Below are 23,282 nucleotides of genomic sequence, written 5' to 3'. Positions count from 1 at the left end.
CCTCGCACCCCTCCTCCGCCGCTCTGCCCGCCCCCGCCAGGCTGTCCGGAGCTCCGGGCTTTCTGTGCCCCTTTCCGCGGCGCCGCTCCACGCCACGTCCCGGTGCTTCCGCGGCCGCGCAGGTAGCTGGTGCCCCTCTCGCCTGAGGGAAGCTGCGCCGCTGTCCGCGGGGGCTGGGGCTCGATCGTTGAAAGAGCCAAATTAGTTGAAATAGAAGCTTGGGTATAAACCGGTTTTGTGGTAAAAATGGTTATTCTGGGTCGGACATGAGGTCCTGCTGGTATCCTGTAGCTTTAACCTGAATTAACCGTGAGGTTTCCTCACAGGGTGGCAGAAGAAATTGCTCATAGGTGCAGGGAGACGTAAAGTCTGAGGTAAAATGTTTCGGGTTTTATTCCCACCTTCCTCTGCCTAATGAGGACCCACGGAGTTCTCGGGGGGGAAAAAAGGTTGTGCCGCTGTGGCTACCTTCAGCGTCCTGACAGCTGCCTGCATATGGCCGAGCACACGTTCAGGATCAGGCCCTCAGGGCAAGCTCTCGGACTACCTCATGTATGTGATAAAAATATTGAGTCCAACTGTGCAATAGGAAAATTAAGCACTGCCTTTATTTAATCAAGTCCTTATCAGTGGTGTAGCAAGCTCAATACATAAAAGGCTTCAACAGCCATCCCCTTCTATTTGCTTTCTTTTGCGAAACTTTTCGAGAGTAATTGTACAAGGTAGGGTAAAAATGGTCTATGTGTGAAATACAGCCTTGAAATTTGATACCAGATACAGCTGTGATGCTGGCACTATACCGTTTTGGTTTATCTTCTAATTCTGAGTGTTAAGGAAAATGCACTTAATGATAAATATTCGGAGGAAAACCATATATCAAAATCAGCCATGCTGTAAATGTGCCTTACATTATCAACAGAGGAGGATTCTAATGTGATGTCTCAATGGGCTGTTACTAGCCTTACTGTATTTTAAGAAAACATGTAGATACACCCTACACACCTTTGGATAAATAAGTCTTTATTGGCTACTCTTCCCCTCCCCCAAACCTCAGTGTTTTTCTTTTTTACAGTTCCTTAATTCTTATTTAATATTGGAAATGTTAATTTTATTTTTCAGTTGCCTCCCCTTTCATGTTTGTTTTGTAAAGGTCTTACGCTTTTTTTAATTACTCTTCCTTCTTCCATTTTTATCAGACATTGATGTTTTACATGCAGTCTTTTCTGTAATTTGTTTCAACCTTAATTTTCATACACTTTTAGAAATTCATCTTTGTCACCATTTTACCTACATTCTATTTTTCTTCCCTCCAAACAAAAAGTGATATTTCTAAAATATTCTGTTACACATTTTATCCTGCTTATCATAATTGTCTTTGCGTAGTATTCCAGTTTCTTGATCTTCTATTTCCTACTCAATTTCTCTACAGCCGCTCATTTGTTGTCGCTGAATATGTCTTCAATTACTTCCTGGCAGCAGCAGTTTTGATGCACTGTATGTTTCTGAGGACCTTACATGTAGCTTCTTTGCCCTTAATACCAGGGGACTTCCTGGTGAGCCTCCTGATGCACTGGGTATTTGTCAGCCTTCTGAACTCACAGACTAGATAGCAACAGTACACCAAATGAAGAGCATCTTTAGGTGATCAGAGGTTGATCTTGATATCCTGTGCCAAGTGACAAAAGGTAACAAATACTGCAGTATGTGTGAGAAAGGCCCCTAAATGTTGCATAGGTGCAATTTTGTCCTCGGAAGTTGTTTATTGCCTAAAATCTATTCCTGTTTCCTCCCTAGTAGTTTACAAGCCTCTGCTGCTTCTGGTGGCTCATCCTTCTGAATTTCAAAACCAGGAGGAGGAGCCAGAGGGCAACTTTCCAAGCAGGAGTAAGAAAGATAATTAGGCAATTAATCTCTGGCATTGGAGTTGGATCTGCTTGTGAACAGGGGAACTAAGGATGAGACTCTAGCCTTGAGTGGGACAGGACAGTGCAACACAAAATGCCTGTAAGCCCTCTGGAAGCATGGGACCGACTGCCAAATAGTAGAGCTTCAATAGCTTGAGCCTGTTTTCCTTAGTTGGTAGAGAGACTCTTCATTTTTTAAGTTGTTTAGTTCTGCTGCCCTGGGCTGTTCATATGTACTTAAAAAGTGTAGAGTACTGTTGAGATATGTTCAACTGAAAGAGCCTCAACAACTCTGAAACATCATACTGGGGGCTTCATATTATGGGTGGCTAGAAAGAGTGCAGGGCATAAAATAGCAAGTAACATTTACTTAGCACAGTTAGAAGCAAGAAAATAAACATTCCATTTCAGAAAGATGGAAATCATTATGTTTTTTTCAGAAGAAATGAGCTGTGGCATGAGACGGTTGTGTCCTTGACCTGCCTGGTAATATAGACCCCAATGGATTTTATAGACACATTTATTAAAAAAATAATTTTAAAAAATTCGTTTCTATATATATACACCAAGTAACAGAAAGAAGTTGACTATATTTAGCAAATGACAGGGTATCTGCAGAGCCAGTGAATATGTGTTTTCTAATAAAGTAGTCTAAAAAAGACAAGCAGTGAAATATAGTGTGCTTTACTGAAATTGATACCAACTCATAAAACTAAAAAAGTAAAAGATGATGACAAGTAGTGTATTTTTTGCTATAAATATAGAAAATGTCCTAACATAATGCAAAAAAGGGCAGTTTAATAAGTTTAATATGATAAATGGAAGAAACAATCATTTGCAAACCAAGATTGCTGTTGGAACAAACCCCTGATAGTGAAAGCAGAAGTAGCTGCCAGAGGTGCTTTTATGATATGTCAGATTTTATGTCTCAAGATGGCCAATCGACTCTTGTTTTCATGTACTGTTAGTGGGATTTGCATTTGATATCCAAAAGATCAGATTTGTTTCCTGTAGATTGAAAGCACATACTACTTATAAATCTCTTTTTCCTAAGGCTTTTTGCAGCCTGTATGTACCTGGCATTCCTGTCATTTTGAAAGGCTAAACAGTGATTTTTACACTTTAGATAAGTATGAAAAAGTATATGCATATTTTATAGCACTTCATGAAATTTTTCTTCATTTCATAGTTACATGATTTTTTTGGTTGCCTGTAGTACCACTATAGCCACACTACTTCACTTTCCAGCTTCCAGTCTTCCAAATTACTGTATATCAGCACAGGAATATTTACAAAGCAAATCCTTTTTTAAAGGGGAAATAAATACCTGTATACTTGGAGCTCAGTGTAAGTGAAAGTTCTGTCAGTATAATTACACTGTTTTCCTCACATCTTTAAACATAGGTCTGTGTATATATTGTTAGTATCTAACTAAATACTACTACAGATCGTCTGAGAACTTAATTTCAAATATAACTTTGGAACAGAAGAGTACTGCTTACTAGTTAAATATAAACTTTTGGTCAATCTTTTTTTAAAAATTGCTTACAGATTCAGGCCATCATGAAAGCCAGTGTCAGTATTTTTTAGGGAACACTATTATATCACATTGGTAAGGAACTGAAGTTTGCTATTCAGGGTGTTGCTGAGAATAACAAATCCACAGCGAGTGTTCTGGGTAGCTGCATTTCTTTATTTTGGCCTCGAGCTAATGAACGCATTCAGTGGGATTCAAGGGCATCCAGCATGGAAGAGACCTTACGCACTCTGCTTCTGTGGTTACGTCCAAACTTCACTTCTTCCTGTTTTCATGCTTCCAGGTTCTCCTTCCCACTCTCTGTCCAGCCCACCAAACCCAGGTTTTCCATGAGAGAACTGAAAATGACAAATGCTGTAGAACCAAGACAAACAAAAATACTTAATACATAGATGGGAAGGTATGGGTCCCACAGCTGTTCACTGTACTCCAGCTCTGTTTCAGTGGCATCCCTTTCTTTTACTTACATGAATAAACTTCACTAGATGCTGAGTTAATTTCCTATGCAATAGTTATTCATTCATTTTTCAGTTAATATTCTTAATTTTCAGCCTGATTCGATGCCAATCAGCAGTAGTAGGCCATGGAAATTGTTAGGTAAGCTACTCTTCCCTACCTACTTGGAAAGCAAAAGTCAACTGCCACTTTGTGTTTCCCCAGTCTCTTGTAAACAGAGGCTACATAATACTGCAGCTGGAGAAAAGGGAGTAGCTGCAGCTTTCTGGGTAACAGCGGGAGAGTGGGTAGGCAGAGTACTGGGTATATTTAGGATAGCAGGATCATATTGCTGTTGGGGTGGTAGCTCTCAGTTTCCGTTTGCTTTTCTGCATGTTAATGTCTAGTGCTGCCCTGTTTTTATAAGCAGGAAACTAAGAAAAGAGAAAATAAACTTTACTGGAAGGGAACAACTGTTCTGAAGCATGGCAAAGGGAAGAGCTAAGATCTTACATAGCAATCCAAGTATTCTGATGTATAGCTATGAATGCGGTATGTGTGGAAGATTGACAGAGCAGCCACTTGTGATTCTCATTCATGTGTTTGGCTGGGGACTGCTTTTGTACAGAGCTGTTCAAATGTATTCCAGGAGCACAGTACTCAAGGAACTTGGCCCTCAGGGAATCTTAATGCACCCATAATGCACAGCTTTCAGCGAGCAGGTTGCTTATGTGTTTTGAGTTATTGTAGAGAGTGAAAAGTGAATGCACAGTATGTTTTGCACCGAGTCACCTATCTTCTGCATTCACATTGTGAACAATAACTGGTAATTATTAGTCATTACTGCTTAGTAGAAATGCATGCTCAGGAGTTATTTCTTGGAGTTCTCTTAGTGATGTTTTAATACATTTTTCATGACTCTTCTACAGTGAAATTTATTTCCTGATTTTCAGTTAATGATTTATTTTTGCTTGGTAGCTTTTTAGCAGTGGTGTTTGTCTTTAGTGTTTAGATAGCACTCTAAAAATACCAGAATTATTTCAAAATCATTATGAAAAGCCTAGGCCCAATATATTAATTTGCTCTAGAAAGGCAGAACATCTCTTAAGATGATTTAACTTGTAAGCCCAGAAATGTACTAAAAGTAAAAGCTTTCATTACAGAAAAATACATCTCATACAATGAACTAAAAAAAAATGTTTATAATGTAAAAACAGTAAGTTCAGGATAACACTCACTTAGTTTTAAAGACAAAGTCTAAAACAAGATCTTCATATAAGATTGGATCAAAATCAAAAAGGAAGTGTCTGCTGAAAGAAAACAAGGTGGTGTTATTCACCTTTGTTAAAACTTGAACATATTCCCTGTATCACTGAAGATAAGTAGGAAAAGGACTTTTGGAGTCTCTATGCAGTACTGTCGTTGCTCAGTTGAGCTCACACAGCACTCAGAACAGACCTTATTTGGTTTACTTGTTTGTCTGTGCCCTTCATTTTGAATGTTTTCATCAGATTTGTAATTGATTGAAAAATTAAAGGTGCTTGAGGTGAGCTGTATAAAAGTTCTTGTCCCTTTTGTCCTCAGAGAAACTGTGGATCTTTGTCATAAGCCCCCTTTTTAAACTTGAGCTTCAGGAAAGAAAAATTGTAGGCTTTTAATATTTTAATCTAGAGTTGTTTGCCATTTTTACAGAAAATCTGTAGACCTCTTGTATATGATAAATTTGCAAAAAACCACCTGCACTACAATATGTTTAATGTATGATTCCAAACAAAATACACAGAAAAAACCCATGCCAAATCTTGATGTTTAAGTGCTTAAGACATGGGAATGGAATAGGAATCATGCTAGTTCATACTGTAATTTCAGAGATCCAGCATGTGTAGTACTTAGTGCAAAACTATCCAAAAATAATTCCAAATGAACTTCCAGGATTTGGGTTCTCTTAATTGAGTCCCAGAAACCAAAAGATACAGCAGCTGAAAAACTTTTGATGTAAACTCAATGATTAAACTCAGAAATGCAGAGATCAAAGAGAAACTACTGGGAAGATGTGAGAATTAAGTCAGTTACAGATGTAAATAGAAGTTTCTTACCAAAAGTCTGTTGACAGTACAAGAATGAAAGCTTCGATCAAGCAAAAAGAAAAATATAGGAGCAAAGAACATGCCAATAGATAGTAAAATGAAACCTCAAATTAATTAGTTAACAAGTTAATTTCAGCTTTAAGTAAGGGATAAATTTTAACAGGGATCAATTCTTTCTTTTGTGACTAAACCAAGTACAGGTTAATAAGATGAGAATTTTGAATTTTATCATCAGCAGTTGCTTGGGCAGAAACTTTTCCCAGTGTTTTCCAGTTAGCACAGGTATACAAAATTCACACACAGGAGACCTTATCTAAGTGTTTCATATGAAAATTAACATGTTATCTGTGGTTTTATATACTAGAGGTTGCTTCAGAAGGCTTTTACAAGTTTATCTTGTTTTTGGCATGCTGCTTGGGACATACGATTCTGCACACTATAATCTGAATTATCTATACTCCACAAGTAGTTTTACTGGTTGTTGCCATGACTGTGGTCGAAGTACTTTTACCACGCTAAACACTTCTCCACAGAAGAAGGTGAGAAACATAGCAAGAGGCAAATTGTGACCACTAATCCCACTTTTTGGAAGGAGAAGTAAATCTATATAAGGCGTAATTTATGCTCTTTGGCATGCCAGTTTAGTTGATGCTGGTACTGACATCTTTGTGTTTAACAGATACGAGGCTTTGCTTTGAGGACGTTCAATCTTCACCCGCGTTGTTACTTATGATATAGGGAGGTCACCCAAGGCCATGCCACAATTTCATCTACTTTTCAAACCTAGACAGGTTAGTAAGGTAAATTAAGATTAGCATGACTCTGCACTACAGAGCTCTGGCAACAATCTAAGTACAAATGTACGTGCAAGAAATAATACTAAAATTAAGGTAATTAAGCAATACATTTCATGGTGTTGACAATTTGGGAGTATGTAGGAGTTGACTGATACAGTTTTAAATTGTTGAAATGTGACTGTCATTCCACTGGATTATGAATTGGCAACTAGAATATGATGACTGACTAGTTATAACTGCTCTGCTGCATTTAGACAGACTGTCAGCTACTTACTAACCAGCCAAATGACAAAATCAAATTAAAAGGCATACTTATAGCCACTACTGTACAAGCCCCTGGAGACCCTGAATAAACAGATGGATCTTGTACCGAGTACCAGATGTGAATTGGCGAGGAAACAATTCCAGAGACATCATTCCCCTTCACTGAAAATTCCCTGTGTATAGATGTTCAGATGTTGGGGCAACTGAGAAGAAACCGAATGCCTCAAAATGAGTAGGAGGAAAAATCTCATTGATAAAAATTCAAGTTCAGAGCCAATGCAGAGAGAAAAGCAAAGGTCTTGCCTTTTTTAAGAGACTATATGTAAGAGTAAATTGTTGCATAATAGTTCTGTTAAAGCATGAATGAAAATGTTTATTGTTTTTCTTTTACCGGTAAAGTTGACAAAGAGGTAAGTGAATTCAATTCTAGGAAGCATTCAGATCTAATGCTGCAGAGTAAGGGCCAACAAGCTGCAAGAGTAAAGGAATGCATCAACAAAGACAAGTGGTTATCTACCAGACTGGAAAAAAACCCATTTGTGTAGGACAGGTACATGTACCAGTATTACATTAGGTATGGAGCAGTCCAACTGACCGATTGCATAGTCTTAAATACAGATTTTTGGAGGCTCAGTGATGAAACCACTGTTTATGTAGATTGACTGCTGGTTCTGGCAGAGGTAAAACCAAATCGTCATGTTAATTGTTTTAATTACAAAACTAGGGAAGTTAATACAGCCAGAAGTTTGGGTTAGTCTATTTTTGAGAGTAAATTACAAGCTGCTTTATTAACAGATGTGTTCGTATATTTTTAAACCAAAGCCCCACATACTCAGTAAATGCTTTGAGGGCTTTGTTAAAAATGTGTCCCCAAGGATGAACCACTGGCTCAGCTGAAGTTGGTGGAAGTTTCCCAATTATGTTCATAAGGTCAGAACATCACTCTCATTGTTTAAAAGCCATCCTCATATAGTATAAGTTAAATGTAAAATACTGTACCTCTGGTGGCTTCTTCTGAAAACCTGTAATTGTTTATGCACTCAGGTGGTAAAATAGCAGAAATAAAGAAGATGTATCTAAATCAATCAATTAACTGTCATGCATTTTAATATAGACAAGATTTAAAGCGAAGCCAATGATATTATTCCTAATTCACAATATATCCATTGCTTGCAGACTACCATCTATAAATACTAAGCTGTGACAGCTTGCCAGAACTTCTCCTGCAAGGGCCTACTGGAGTTTTTCTAAGGAGACTTCATAAAAGAAGCAGCAGCAGCAAATTGACTGACCCTACAGGTCCAAGCTGCAGCAGTTGTCTCTCTGGTCTTCCCAACAAGATTTGTTGAAACTCTCTGTATCGTAATGTCTTTATGGGTAATGGAACCCTCTGATAATTTGCACTGATGCATTTGGAATGTCAGCTTCCAAAACAAGGCACATGGGAGGCATTTAAAGTAGATTTTTTTGAAAGGAAAATGAACAAAGAGCATGTCAGGTTCCATTTTGATTTGCATGACAAATCCAGCATGCAGTGTTCTGGTGGGTCGGGCTGGGCTTGCCTGCCACTCACTACGTTTGTCAGTTTGGTTTGAACACTTTTGACAGTCCATTATGTTAATTGTTCTAAGGACTGTTTTGCTGGGGGAAGGAAAGGCATTTTTATTTTAGTACTTCTTCCATTTACAAGAAAGGAGGGATATCTGAGGGAACAGAGAATATTTTCAATTGGTTTGTGATCTATTTTATTTGTAAATAATCCTGTGAGGTCATCAACAAGTTCAGTATTTTAAATCTTACTGTTACTCACTTTGTGCATGTGTTTTTGAGTGGGAAATACCAGGCCCCTAAACTAGAAACTTGGGGAGTCTATTGTTTTGGTGCACACCATTCTTTCTTCGAGTCCCACAGTGATGGGTCCTGCAGAGTGGTTTGTGCTGTGCCTGTATGCTTCTATTGGATGATATTGTGGTGCTTTGACAAGTGCTAACAAGGGATTTAATGCCCTAAGAGGCATTGTTGGGCACACATTGTTAGCGGTGTGTGGATAGTATGAGAGTAACTCTCACGTGTCAAAGACCTGTTGGTAGATACATGCGTATGACTGAATTCTCCTGGAAGCACCATTCAAGGTGGAGGTTGCTGTTGCCCCTTAGAGTACACACACTTCTCTATCCTCTACGTTAAAACAGTCATGGGCCGTTTGGTCATGGGTTTTGAGTTTCAAAGTTCCTAACTGACTGCACATGGCAGAACACTGCAGGTTGACCACAAAACAGTATTTTCAGACTGATAATCAACCAAGAGGTTTCAGGAGAAGACTCTGTTGTTTGTGTTTGTGTCTCTTTTGTAGTTACTGCTGGTTTTCAGCCAAAGGAGAGCTTAGTGTTTAAAGAATGAGGAAAGCAAGAAGACAGAAATAGAATTTCCCAGAGGTTTCCAGGTAATGACTGACATTTATTTGTTAAGCTCTGAACTCCTGCACTGCCTGTGGTGTTCTCATTTGCATGTTGTGCTCTAAGTGCACCATGACAGAGAAGCTTGAAATACAGAATGGTTTTATGGTATAAAATCATGCAATCAGATGCAGAAATATCAAAATAAATGAAGTTAAACTATCAAGTGTAGTAATGCCAATCCAGTTCTTGCTTAGTGATTCAGTATGCTAATGCTACTTTTCATGCCCAGTGTAGTCCTCCTTAAGTACTATTTTAGTAAAGTCTGTGGACTTACATGAGAATCAGTTTGAGCTGGTGCATCTCAAAAAAAGTCAAACCCAATGTAATTAATAAGTGTTACTAATGATCATGAATAATACTCTTACAGAGCCACTTTGAGGATTACCCGTTGTGCTGCTTTACTGACGGCTGAACGCAGTGGGAGGTGAACTCACTGAAATTCAGTTCCCCAGAGATTGAAGGATTTGCCCCACAAGCGGGGGTGGCTTGCGCTGGGATGCTGAGCCGATCACCCTCCCCCCTCCAGCTGTCCTTGCTGGGGGAGTGCCTCCTTCCACTGCAGGGATGGCTCAGCTGCTCCCAGGCAGCTGCAGGATTCCACCAGTTCTGTTGTGAATATTGTGCGTAGGTAAAGGTGAGTTGGCAGCACTGTAATACACAAACCCACGGCCTGTGGCGGTTCAGTGGAGAATGTGGGAGCCTCCAGGGTGGAGAGCGTGTGTCAGGGGCTGCCTCGGCCTTGCGAGGTGGGTAAGTGGCCCCTTTGCACGAGGTAGCTGCAATTCAGAGCTGCCCCAGCCACCAAGCTCTGCACTCAGTAGTTCTTGGTCTGTGACTGGATGGTGCGTCTCCATTTCCTGGTAGCTTTCCTGTTTGATCACTTCTGGGAAAACAGTGTCACTATTTCCTGTCAGAGTGAAAAGTTGCTAAACCTCTCCCACTAAGAATTCATTTTGGTTTTTTTTTAATTGACACCCAATATTGAGAAAAACCACCACAAATCCAAGTCATAGCAGGTGAAAAAAAATGACCACTGTTCTTGATAGTTCTTGTAAAGTGTTTTGTCTTATGTGTGTTTTTAATAGAGGTCAGCTGCTCAGGTTCTTGCTCTGTACTCAGCAATGCATTTTAAGCCATTCTATTACAATAAAAGGGAAAGATCATCCACATTTATATTTATCACCCACTATTATATATGAAAAATGCTGTGCCAGAAGTCCTCTTGCCCTTAGTCACTTCCCCCTGTGCTTTTTCAGAGAAAGGGCTCCTGCCTTTTCCTCCAGGAGGGAGTAATTTCCACGACAGGGCAGAGCAGGTGTGAAGCTGGTTCCATCCCTTACCAGCTCAGTGATGGCAGTGACAGCTCAGAGCAAGAGCAGAAGATACTGCTGTGGATAATATGTATTAAAACAACTCTCTCAAAAAAATTACCACTCATCTCCATTTTTTTGATTTTCCAGGACCTCCCTCATTTAAGAAACTGAAATTTACCGTCACCTGGTTTTACTGGTTATTTTTCTCAGAAGAAAGGTGCCGTGTGAGAGGGGAAGAGCCATTTCTCCTGGGAGGATTCCCACCAGAGAGCAATGTGCTTCAGCGGTTCTGGGCTGATGTCCCCCGCGCCTTTTGGGTGGAGAGGGTGCCACGTCAGAGCACCCCGCGTTTCTGCGGTTCTTGAAACGCTGAGGCTCACGGCTGTTGCCGGGCCCCGACCCGTCCGTAGCCCTGATCGGGGCCGGTCCCAGCCCTGCCGTGCGCAACCGGCGGGCCAGGGTGAGCCGTCCCCGGGCCGCTCGCGCTCCGCCTCTTCACGCCCCGGGCCCGCCCCCGCCGGGTTTTGCCGTTTGCCGCCAGGGGGCGGCAGAGCGGCGCGGCCCCGGAAGGCGGTAGGCGGAGCGGAGCGGCGCGGCACGGCCGGAAGTGACGCAGAAGGGGCGGGGCGAGGCGCACGCGCGAGGCCTCTGGGGTGCCGCCGCAGCTACCGCCATGGCGGAGCGCGTCGAGCAGCGGCTGGAGGACCGCGTCCCGGAGCTGGAGCAGCTGGAGCGGGTCGGGCTGTTCACGCGTAGGGAGACCAGGTGAGGCGGGAGGTGGCCGTGGCCGTGGCGGTGGCGGGCCCGGGGGCGCGGGGGGGGCAGCGAGCGCACGCGGCGCGGCCGGACTTGCCCCGCTCGCTGATTTCCCCTTCCCGCAGGGCTGTCCTGAGGAAGGCCTCGGCTCTGGAGTACAAAATACAGCGGAGAGCACTTCGGAAGGAGGATTTTATTAATTATATTCAGGTAGGCTTTACTGATTAGCAGAGCGTGTTAGCTCGCGTCCTAGGTGCAGCTCAGTTAGAAGTGAAGTCATTTTGTAGGGATGTACGGGGCTGCTTCTCGAGGCCTCTCCTCACCCGGTCCCTAGTGCTCCCTTGTAACTGTTGTCCTGGCGCGGGCTCTTTATTGACACACCAGAGCACGAACAGAGCCGCGAGTCGGTGCCTGAGTTTGGGATGAGAGAGTCTTCTTTCTTCTTGTGCCTTTCCTATAGTTTCTTCTCTCTCCAGGGATGCAGAGACCCCAGTTCCCTGATGTGCTGTGCAAATTGTAGTTAAGTGTAATTAATTTTTTGTGGTGCTAGAAGTTTGGCTTGTGCATTATGATTCTAGGAGTATGGGATGCTAACAAATCAAGTCTGAAATATCATGTGCAATACAAATATTCAAGGGTAATTTCAGTCAGCCTTAGAAATGTAGTGATCCAGCCAAAAAATTGTTGCTTATGTTTTCCTGGATGTAATTTTTATTGTTCACCTGATTAGCTATAAAAAACTTGATCTGTATTTTTTTCCCTCACTGTTACGTGTCTCCTCATTTGCTTTTAAATGTTTTTTTCTCTCTATTCTAGTATGAAATTAATCTGCTGGAATTGATCAAGAAAAGAAGAGCAGTAAGTTTGTCAGTTATTTAGAATGCAAAATACTTTATGCCAGATTTTCTATTGCAGTAAAATTAATATTTTTTTTTCTCCAAGCGCATTGGATATTCATTTAAGAAGGATGAGATTGAGAACTCTATTCTACATAGAGTCCATGGTCTCTTCAACCGTGCTACAGGAAAATGGAAAGTAAGTTTGTTTATTTGTACTGATAGGTTGAAAAATGCCCTTTTGGTATGTAAAAATTTCTAGATATTGCCACAAAATATTTACAATATACAGAAGAATGTAGTAGGAAAACTAAGTGGACATTTGGTCTTGCAGTTAGCAGTAGTCTAGATGTTTTTTGTATACAAACAGTATTTTGTCCTTTTCGAGTCATTAGTCCTCAGCTGTCTAGAGCCACATATTGCAATGTGAGTTTGGTCTGTATGTTTGGAACTTTCAGCTGCTTTAGGAAAATACATCTAATGGTAAAACCTAAATGAGGCACCTCAGGAACCGTTACAGTGAGGTCTCTGTTGAGTTCGGTGTAACAGATTTGGCTGTGAGGGTGTATCTTGACATGGGAGGTTTTCTTTGAAAGTTTTGCAGGAATTTGAAGATCTGGGGAAGAAAAAGGGGAATTTTGAGATTCAGAATTCCTTCTCTGCATGCCAAGTCATTGTACCAAGGGCATATTGTTTACTTGTCAATGTCCAAGTGATTTTTGTGCTTGCCTTATTGTAAGGTTGATTCTTTTCCGCCTTGCATTTCTAACAGGAAGATGTCCAGCTTTGGCTTTCACATGTTGCATTTTGCAAGCAATGGGTGAGTTTTAAAAATGCTAATCATAATCTGAGTTGAGATACTGGACAGTTGTTTAATCAGGCATCTGGAAGTTGTGTTACAAGACAGGGGTACAAATTTTACTGTGTAATACTGAAATAATTTTGATAGTCTTGGAGCTGCCTGGGATTTCACGAATGTATCCAAGTGTAAAATTTGACTCAAAATGAATTAGTATGAAATCTGATGCTTACAGGTGGCAAAGGTAAGGCTAATTATACCGTTTGGTTTGGGAGAATCATAATATTGGTTATACCTTCTCTGGAATGAATGGATCACCTGTCTGTGAGCTGTGATTTTTGTTCCAAACATTTCTTATAGTGGCTATGCTGAAAAATACAATTTGGCAATTCTGTACTTTGTAAGCTTACCTGTGCAACTCTTCACATTATTATTAGCATTCAGTCATTGTCTTTCCTGTATGGAAGAAGGTGACCTTGTCATAGTCACGCAAATGGCCAAAGAAAAAATACAGTCTTTACCTCAAAAGTGGTCAGAGACTATTGGTTTGTGATTTAGGCAACATTCAAGTTAGCTATGTAGTTCAGAGAGGTTTGAGTTAACTATGTTAATCTAGTCTGGTAACATTTGAAATCTGGTTAGTATTGAACAAATATGAGAAACTTTCTCCTGAAGATAAAGTAGCAGAGAAGTGTCTTTTCCAGTACAATTGCATTACAACTTGTAACCTTTAATAATGTAACTTGGGTGCTGGTAGTTCACTTTGCTACTAGAGTGAGTAAACCAAAACTTCTTCTTTCACAGAATTCAAAACATCAGCTTAGTAAGGTGTTTTCTACCATGTTGGCCATTCATTCCAATAAACCAGGTAAATAAAACGATGGTGAGTGCTGTGTTAATGACTCAGTATACGTTGTATAGTGTTGGTTTAAGTTCTTACAGATCTCAGTTCAAGCTATTGGGGTAAAAGTTCCTACTGTCTTTTCTTTGGCTTGCTGCTGCTTCAGAGAGAAGGGCTCTGACAGGGATTGTGCTGAGCAATCAAAAGGTGATGTGAGGTGGGAGTCCCCATGGTCTGAATGACCATTTCCCAGGTAGTCTGGGACTAGGTAAATGTTTCACGGGTAGATGATGTTGAATACTTGCGGATGCTTTTTGGCTTTTGAAGACATCATTGTACAGCATTGGATCTGTAGCTGTATCAGATTAAACTTCCTGGATCTGCTTAGCTTTTAGTCCTTTAACTTGGTTTTACCTGGGCGATAATCAGTCTTATTCCATTGCTGATCTTATGGATTATGTTGGAGTTGGTATATTGAACAAAAACAACCTGTGCATCCTGGAGAGTAGCTTCAGAATAGGTTCTCATGACCAGCCGCTTGCTTTAACCTTAAAATTAATTTATTTGTATCATCTGTTGCAGCACTGTGGATTATGGCAGCAAAATGGGAAATGGAGACACAGCTCTCATCAGAAAGTGCTAGGCACTTGTTCCTTCGTGCTTTGCGCTTCCACCCAGAGTGCCCAAAGCTTTATCAAGAAGTGAGTTCCTGGTTTTCTTCTATGACCAGTTGTTTGATCAATCAGACCAAATCAGTCCAGCATATTTCTTAGATCAGTCTGAGAAAACTGGAAAAAACTTTGGTAGCATTTTTCAGTTGTTCAGCAAATCCTGTGTTTATGTAGGTTTTAACACTGTTTATAGAGAACTGTGTCAGAATCCCTTTCTAAAGTACTGCAAACTCTGCTAGGAGATAGTTGTCTGAATTAGATCTGGTGTCCCTAGCCTTTGCCTAGGGAACATGGTTTTCTTTGAGTAGAACTAGACTTTGACTATAAAGTGGTAATTTCTGCATTTGGGAAATTTCTGAGTAAATACGTAGGGCAGATAGCTATATGCCCAAACCTTTAAAAACCAAGGCTCTCGGACATATGTGGGATGTTGACAAAGTCCTGATTTGTAGCTCCTCAAATAGAGCTTGTTTTACCATATTTGTGGACTTAGATGTTTATGATTTATCCCCACCCCCACAATAATTTCAGTTTATTCTCTCTCTTGCAGTATTTCAGAATGGAACTGATGCATGCTGAAAAACAAAGGAAAGAAAAGAAGGAATTTGAACAAGCAAAGATGGACTTGGTAGGTCAACTAAACTTAATTAAGAGATATTGTTTGCTTGCATATCACATGTTTGAATACACGGTTTCAAAGGATCTGTATTAATGGTTTGTTCAAGAACAGCTTAGAGGAAGTTTTTCTTTATGTCCTGTGCCTGTGTTAAGCTTTTCAAGTGTTGGCTGGTGCTCAGCTCAAATACTTCATACATTGATTTTTCTTTATGTTTTAAAGTCCTTTGTTACATCCCTCAGTTTGAAAGTTAATAGTAATTTCTGGAAAGGAATAGTTAAACTTACTATCTCTTTGTTTCTTTATAGCTGACATGCAAATTAGATAACAATAGATTTGGATGAAGAAAAACGTGAATATTTTCTTCTGATATATTTTCCACATTTGCAAAAATGGTAGCTGAGAAAGGAAAACAATTTTTTCAACGATGTTATGATTGATATTGCAGGGGGAATTCAATTATTCCGAAGAGATTCTCAATGGGGAAATGGCTCGCATAATCTACAGGGATGCTGCTCAGAAAATTAAAGGTGGTTTAACATTTCTTGGACTTATTCTCCAGTAGCTAATATAGATAGACTTAGCTTCAGTGTACACTCTTAAGATACATTTTCAAATACACCATTTCTGCAGTAGAACCTACATAATGCCCAAAGTATAAACTAATAGTGCTGATGGTTCTGATTTCATAACTGTTCTGCAGGCTGACACCTCTCAGTACAACAGCTTTTGGGCTGAAGTGGCCCAGGTGCTGGGCTTACAGTCTCAAAACTTGTTGGCTTAAAAAAACAAAGGGAGGACAGTTCAGAATTACACACCTTTTTTGCTTTGTTGTTTACTGAACATTAGGTCACAACTAATCGGCTAGCACTAGTGATAAAGTAAGAACTCAGACTGGTAACAAAACAGCTTAGATCATTGTAAATTAACCAGGCTTGGTAAAATTCACCCATTTTATTGAAAGAATTGGGTAAAATAATTGCAAAGTAGTAGCAGATATCTTTGAGAAACCATGATAGATGGGGATATTTTGGAAGACAGTTGGCAAAATGTAATAACAATGTTGAAAAGGAAAAGGACATTAGAAGAAATTACAGAAAGAGTTGGCTTAATTTAAATTCCTGGATAAATAGTGGAATAAGTAGGTGTGCAAATAATTTGTAAGCACCTAAAAATAAGGAGATGAGTAATGGCTGACAGGGATTTGTAATGAACTAATGATGTCAAGTCATGTCAGTTGACATTCTCAAAGATAAGTTATGGAGATACAAGATGGATGGATACGATTCATTGATGTATACTGTGCAGCTTTGGAGAGGTCTGTCCCAGACCTCCACAGGAGCCTTCTGTGTTTTCATTGCAGAGTCAAATGAAGGAGTAGAGGAGGTTCTGATAACATTTGCAAGTGGAACCAAGCTGGAAGGTTCTGTGAGCATGTCAGGACAGGACTAGTTTATCACTTTGGAGTCTGAAATGTCCTGCCTCTCATGGCCTTTTTTTTCTAACTGGATAACATGAACTCATGAAAATAGTCAGGCAGCCAACATTCTAACATATGGCTTATATAGGTGGAACCCTGAGATTTACAGAAAAGTGTATCTATCTAGACATGTAAATGTTATCTGTGTTTTGACAAAAGCTTGCACAGATATAGAAATGCAGTGTGCAATGGATATAATACTCCACTTGATAGTTGGGTTTTTTTCTCCTCTTGAAATGTAGGTGTTGAGTTCCATCTGGCTGTGCTTTCTATCGCAAAGCTCTTTGATTTTACCCAAGATTTGCAAAAAGAAATTCTTGAAAGGTGAGGTGTGGCTTTGTACCGTTTTTTTTTATTATTTTGTTTTGTTTTTTACGAAACATGTTCTCATAACTTCTCTGATTTATAGTGAGTTGACAGGTTAACAACTAAAGGTTGTTCTTATAGGGAAATAGAATGTTAAGGCCTATGGGAAATCCTTTAAGAAAAACAAAATATGAGGCAAGCGTGTTTGTTAGAAAAGGACACTTGTATCTAACTTCAGAAAAGGCTTTTAGAAGCTGCTAAGAAAAACTTAGTTGTTGCTGAATAATTACTACACTTAGTTTCTGTAAATTTACTGCAGGAACTGTGAATTTTTCTAGTGTATTTTGGTTCTTTTGCATCTTTAGTTTGTCCAGTAGTTTCTCTCTCAAAAGAAGGATCTCTCTTGAAACCTTCCTGTCTAGTTCATGCTGTTACTGGAGAATATCCATATTAAATAAAAAACCAAAATAGGCTAATATTTTTGTCTTTCTCTTGTGGAATAGTAAAATGTTTTTTCTCTGGCACTTGATTACTTAGAAATCAAGTACATTTCTATACCAATATAACAACCCTTCTAAACATACCTGCAAAAGAATGATGGTTGGGGGGTATTATAGATATGGTGTGTTTAGTTTGCAGACCAAGTATGCCGATGATCCTCTTACGTGGGACTACATGGCCCGTCGTGAGCTGGAGCTGGGGTCCCTGCAGTCCGCAGAACACACCACAAAACAGATGAAAGTATCTGAAATGACCCAGAGAGAGGAACGATGCTGTGCAGTCTTTGAAGAGGCTGTGAGGGCAGTCCCGACAGGTGAAAAGTTCTGCCTGCATTTAACCATAATTTTTTCCAGATACCTTGCCATACTGTATACTGTGAAAGCTTTAAAATAGGTGTTGGCAGGCTCTACCATACCTAAGAGAAGGCAAGCCATTTTTAGATGCTACTTTTGGGGGGGTTTATTTTATGGGTTATTTCGGTTATTTTCCAGTGTATTTATGTTCTTGAAGGAGCTGCTTAACTGAAAGTGCTTTTATTTGCTTGTTTGCTTTTATTAATGTGATTTAACTAATGAGGAGAATAGAAGCCCACAGATGAATAGAACTTTGGGAGTTGCAAATAGAAAAATTTTCCTAAATCAAGGAAACCTGTAGAACTCAAGTGTATTGCTGGTTAACTGTGAGTAAGCAATGCTTTTGAGTTGCCAGTGGAGTGGATATCCAGCTTCAACATCTGGCATTGCCCTTACTCCCAAAGGAGACTCTCAAGGGACTATCTGTGGAGTGGACTCAAAACTTGCTGCTTATATAGCCTTTGAAGACAAGGATTTTCTCGACTGCCTCTGAGTGTCCTCGCTCTTGCAGGACCATTGAAAACTACAGGCAAAGGGTACACTGAGCAATTGTGACACTGTGTGCTGAAGCCCCAGTTGAACTAAGAACTTGATGCTCTTTAGAAAGAGTTACTGGCTGCAGCTTATACTGGGAAGCCATTTTAAAATGTTAATGTTATAAATGTAGGGCTTCTGTTATAATACAACATTTTAGAACAAAGTTGGCTTTAACACTTGAGTGCTTGGATTCTCTATATTCCTTAAAGACAAGTATTTGTGCTTACTCTTGTGATTCTATAAAGTGATATTATGCCTTTGATTCTACAGAGGACATGTGGAAAAGCTACATCACTTTTTGCTTAGAGAGATGTAAGAGGAAAACCAACAGTGAAGAATTAAAGCAAAAGGTAAAAGCCTATTAGGAAATCATAGTAACAAATCATCCCTATTTTTACTGACTTCTGTAACCTATCAAACAAGGAGCAAATATATTTTGGCATTTTATCAGAAATACTTACCTGAAACCATCATTAAAAATCATTTAGCCTCCATCTGAGGGGATCACTTTTACTGTCAAGTTTACATGGGCCTGCCTGAACATGAGTAACTTGGGCATAAACCAGCCTTGTCAGTAAAGTACAGTGACCTCTTTGGATGGGAGTTAAGAGTGCAAACTTGTTAATGTTTGCTGACAGTCCTGCAAACCTGTTCATCCTTGTTCAAATAAAAGGATGAATTAAAATGACTATTGCAAATAAATCTTGAGTAAAATTTGGTGCTGGCACATGGGCACCTTAATTATGTATCTATGCTGGGATGTGACTCAGTGAATTAAGTAATCATCCTGTGCAGTTTGCTTCCTTTTTAATACAGTAAAAGAACATTACTGTGTTGTTCTTCTGCTCTTTAAGTAAGAAGTGTAATTCAGATGCTCAGATTTCCTGTTGATCTTGGAATGTATGCAGGTACCTAAAGCATTAGATACATAACTTTTACTGAATTTCAGTGACGTGTTGATACACTAATCTACAGGACTTTGTAATGCTGGTATGTGGTATATGCAGGTATAATGCTTATTTTCTTTACTTTTTCTTCTGTGTTGGTTCTAGAGGCTGCAGAGGACACTGAGTGTGTTCAACAAAGCCCATGAGTCCAGTTTGATGCCTGAAGCTCTCTATAAGCAATGGGTAAGAGTTGACATAGAAACATAGGTTGCGAGATGGTTGTGAGACTGTCCTGCATTGCTTGCATGCCTGTCTTTACCATTTTGAGTAGATATAAAGGTGGGCAATATTGTGTTCAAGATATTACAAAGGTATTGTTTTAACAAGGTTTTACGAATCTCTTGTGGTGATTAGTTCTGTCTGTTGGGTTTTAGCTTCAACTGTTACTGGAGTCCAGCCTCTTTGAGAAGGCTATAGAGGTGGCAGAAGCTGCAACAAAACGCTTCAGCCTGTCAGTGGAAACGTGGCAGATGAGGCTGCAGGTGCTGATCCAGCTGAAGAGTGACAGTGTGACCCAGTGTTTTGAAGAAGCTGTTAAGCACGTGAAATCTAAGGTCTGTGCTGGTTTTTTGGACTTGCACGTTAGTCTTGGGCTGGAAAACTGATACTTATTTGAGGTAGTGGGTTTTTTCCTTCACAAGACATTCAAAGTCCTGAACTGTTTTTATGGTCAAAAATAAGAACTTGACATTTCTCATGCATGTTGCATTCCGAAGCATTGGGGAATTGTAAATTCACTTCAAATTCACACTTATAAAATCTGCTCACAGGTGACATTTTGCATACTTTCTGGCAGTCACCTGGTATTCTTTGTGTCTTACTTGAAAAAATGTGTTTCCTTTTCTTTGCTGTTCTGATGTATTTGCGTGTGGTATTTCAGGCCTTGAATTAGTTATGTGCTCTCTCACTGTTCCATTTCAAACCCTGGGCACAAGGAGTGAGAAGAGCAAACAAGGAGGTGATTGTTTCTTTCCTCCTTGTTCTCAGAAGTTACCTTTGTACTGCAGTGTTTGGTGATGCAGAAGAACTTGTCTCTCATCCCTGCCAACATGTCTAGCAGCTGTCCAGCTAAGTAGTGTTTGTCCTGTAAGTGAGGAAGGAAACATGAAGTGATTTCAGTGTGCAGTCCAAAGTTGTCTTTCTAAGAGCTATGTCTAAAGGCATCTGTAATACAGAACCTGGTGGATGTGTTGCGGTCTGTTTCTGTAAATCAGAGTCACTGTATTTCAATCATTTGATTTATCTGCTTACTTTGTAGGGCACTTTGCCATTATGGACCCTCTGGGTGGAATGGAGTGAAGGCACAAACAGCAAGGAAGACACGGACGTTCTCTACCAGGTACTTAACTAACAGAAATCGACTTTTGATGACAGTGTGTAAATAAACGGGAACAATGCACATGGATGGAATGTGTAGCAAATGCTTTATACTGCAGTTCCTTCATGGATGTGTTGATATCAAAGGATTTCAAGTAAAACTGTATGTTACCAAAAATCAATTGGATGTAGGCTCATATGCACAAATGTCCCCATGCTTCTAAGACATCTTGATGTTTGTAAGCACAACCAGTGATGGACTCTTCTTTTACTTCATAGTCTAGAAATTTTGCTCTATTTTCAGATGTCTATCTGAAGATGGAATAGAGAATTTTTCAATCTGTGTGAAAACATCCACCTTGTTAAAGAAAACTCAAGAACAAAACTGGGCTTTTAATCTCACTGTAAATTCCTTAAATAGTTTAGGGCAAAACATTTTCTCTTTGCCTGTAATGTTGGGTTGTTGGGGTTTTTTCCCTCTTTACAACATAAAGCACGTATTTCAGGTGGAAGCTTGAATTCAGTTTGTAGAGCATTGTGAAACCCTCTGCATGAAGGATATTAGGGAAATGCCAATTGTCAGCTGTATGGAATATTGGAGAAGATGTGTATTTTAGGTTACAACCTAAATACAATATTTTGATGTGAAAAGTATTGGATGTGTTACCTAATGCGGTCTTTCAGATGTCATTTGTGATGCTTTTGTCCAGTATTTTGTCTCACTTATGAGATCTGCTTTATGTCACATACCTAATTAGGGAAAAGGTGCTATTTGGTTTCTTCTCCCTTGTTGCCTTTTAATTGTAGCTTATGTGTTTTGTTTGTTTGGTTTGGTGTTTTTTTTTTTCCCCTTTTAAACTTGCAGAGATCCTTACGTGCCACAACTCCTGCTGAATCTGTGACTATGAAAGAAATGTATCTTGACTGGACTTACAGAATTGGTGGTTATAAGAAAGTTAAAAGAGTCTTTACCAGGTGACAAATAAAACCTTCAAACCTGATTGTTCTAGGGCATATATCAAAAAGGCTTGACTTCTAAAGTTACTTATGTTTTTACTTCAGCCTGTGTGAAAATCGTCCGTTTTCACTTGACTTCTTCAGGAAGATGATCCAAATAGAAAAGGAGCAAGTAAGTTGTTGAATATCCAATTAGTGCCTTGTATTTGCAAAATAGACTTCTAACTTTGGATTTAAATAGGAAACAGAGGGCTTATGAGTAGTGTCATTAGTTTGTGCTCAGTTCATATTTGTCTTCTAAAGTTGATTCATAGCATGTAATACAAAAACAAGTTCCATGGTAACTAATCTTTGGCAGTGTGCATGTGTGCGTGTAATTACCATGACTCTTTTTCTTTGTAAGAATGTAATCAAGCTGCAGATTCACTTCTGTACAAAATAAATGGCCTTTTAATACCTTCCTTTGTTAGGAATCCTGCAAAATGCTTCATCTGAGAGAATACTATGAACGTGCCTTGAGAGAGTTTGGTTCAACAGATTCTGGTAAGAGGATTTTATTTATTTAGTCATTCATTCAGTGCTGCCTCTTTTATTTCCATCCATTTCAAAAGGTAGCTGTTTGTTCTGCCCTTGGAACTGCTGTCATGCAGAGTGGAACTTACTTTTTCTGTGGCATTAAGTGCATGACACTCTGCAGTGACCCTTCACTTTCAGTCCAGGGTTGTCGTGCACAGTGGGATGGCTTCAGAACTACTAGCAAATAAGGTTTTGACACTGGCATAAGAGATGCGCATCACCTTTAATTTGAATTTGCAAACAGTATGGAGCTATGTTTTTTATGATCAAGATTTCTGCAGTATTCCTTTTAAGGAAGTAAACAGCTCAATTATTGCTACATTACTTAAGACATCACTGTTCCAGCTGGGAATAGAATCCAGGCTTTGGGTCCTCAAGGGCAGGTGGTTGTACTTTCACAAAGTAAACCTCATTGTGTTAACATCAAGAACCCTTAGAAAAGCAGAGTTTCTATGTTAGGTTTGGTATGTTTGTTAAGTAATATTTAATCAAAATCTAACCAGAACTTCTATTTTTCTTTTAAAGATCTCTGGCTGGATTATATCAAAGAGGAGCTAAGTCATCCCCAAGGCAAACCAGAAAACTGTGGGACCATTCACTGGCGAGCTATGAAGATGTTGCAGGGAGACCTGGTGGAAGACTTTATTTCCAAATACACTTTACTGCAAACTGGACACTTATGAAAAACTATAAATAGTTAAAAAAAGTGTGCACTGTCATGTTTTAACTTCTTTGTACAAAGGTAAATATGTTTCTGGATCTTATTAAAGTGTACCTTCTTTACATCCTTGCATATGTGAAAAAGAGTAATCATGTGCCCTGTTGCAGTTGCTTCTAGTGTTGCTTCTGCCAGGGGCAAGTTCAAGTGCACAGTTAGAGGTGAAAGCAAAGGTGTTTCTGAGTGTGTTCTTCACTGAGACTTCTGAGAGTAAACTCTTCCTCCTGCCTGAACATTCAGATGGAATAGTCATAATGTATCAGCTTTTACACCGT

The 23,282-nt window shown here is 39.6% G+C and overlaps 1 protein-coding gene and 1 long non-coding RNA gene across 4 annotated transcripts; both read left to right on the top strand.

Annotated features, from left to right (window-relative positions):
* The first annotated feature begins 22 nt into the window (after positions 1-22).
* On the top strand, positions 23-10,911 carry LOC141932933 (uncharacterized). Of its 3 annotated transcripts, XR_012625961.1 has the most exons (5): positions 23-122; positions 8,201-8,401; positions 9,378-9,467; positions 9,851-10,117; positions 10,740-10,911. It is a non-coding gene; the product is annotated as an uncharacterized LOC141932933 (long non-coding RNA). The 3 variants fall into 3 exon arrangements; XR_012625960.1 differs by having other exon boundaries at positions 9,851-10,911; XR_012625962.1 differs by lacking the exon at positions 23-122 and adding an exon at positions 6,641-6,754 and having other exon boundaries at positions 9,851-10,911.
* Positions 10,912-11,422: 511 nt separating this feature from the next.
* On the top strand, positions 11,423-23,072 carry UTP6 (UTP6 small subunit processome component). The gene is made up of 19 exons (XM_074847195.1): positions 11,423-11,561; positions 11,678-11,762; positions 12,369-12,410; positions 12,495-12,587; positions 13,161-13,208; positions 13,992-14,055; positions 14,611-14,729; positions 15,250-15,327; positions 15,764-15,845; positions 17,038-17,119; positions 17,734-17,915; positions 18,763-18,842; positions 19,545-19,622; positions 19,814-19,993; positions 20,698-20,778; positions 21,622-21,731; positions 21,819-21,885; positions 22,184-22,256; positions 22,815-23,072. The coding sequence occupies exons 1-19, from the start codon at positions 11,470-11,472 to the stop codon at positions 22,970-22,972; spliced, it is 1,794 nt and encodes a 597-aa protein (XP_074703296.1). The 5' UTR covers positions 11,423-11,469; the 3' UTR covers positions 22,973-23,072.
* Positions 23,073-23,282: the final 210 nt, after the last annotated feature.

The sequence above is a fragment of the Strix aluco genome, chromosome 21 (genome assembly GCF_031877795.1).
Source record: "Strix aluco isolate bStrAlu1 chromosome 21, bStrAlu1.hap1, whole genome shotgun sequence".
Classification (NCBI taxonomy): domain Eukaryota; kingdom Metazoa; phylum Chordata; class Aves; order Strigiformes; family Strigidae; genus Strix; species Strix aluco.
Note: the sequence above shows the minus strand (reverse complement) of the source record. Positions and strands in the feature narration are given on the sequence as shown.

Bases quoted from the DNA above. Each gene is read 5' to 3' on its own strand.
- UTP6 (XM_074847195.1), top strand. From the start codon at position 11,470: ATGGCGGAGCGCGTCGAGCAGCGGCTGGAGGACCGCGTCCCGGAGCTG. The intron at 20,779-21,621 runs GTACTTAACTAA...TTAAACTTGCAG, and splicing joins ACACGGACGTTCTCTACCAG to AGATCCTTACGTGCCACAAC. The intron at 21,886-22,183 runs GTAAGTTGTTGA...TTCCTTTGTTAG, and splicing joins TCCAAATAGAAAAGGAGCAA to GAATCCTGCAAAATGCTTCA.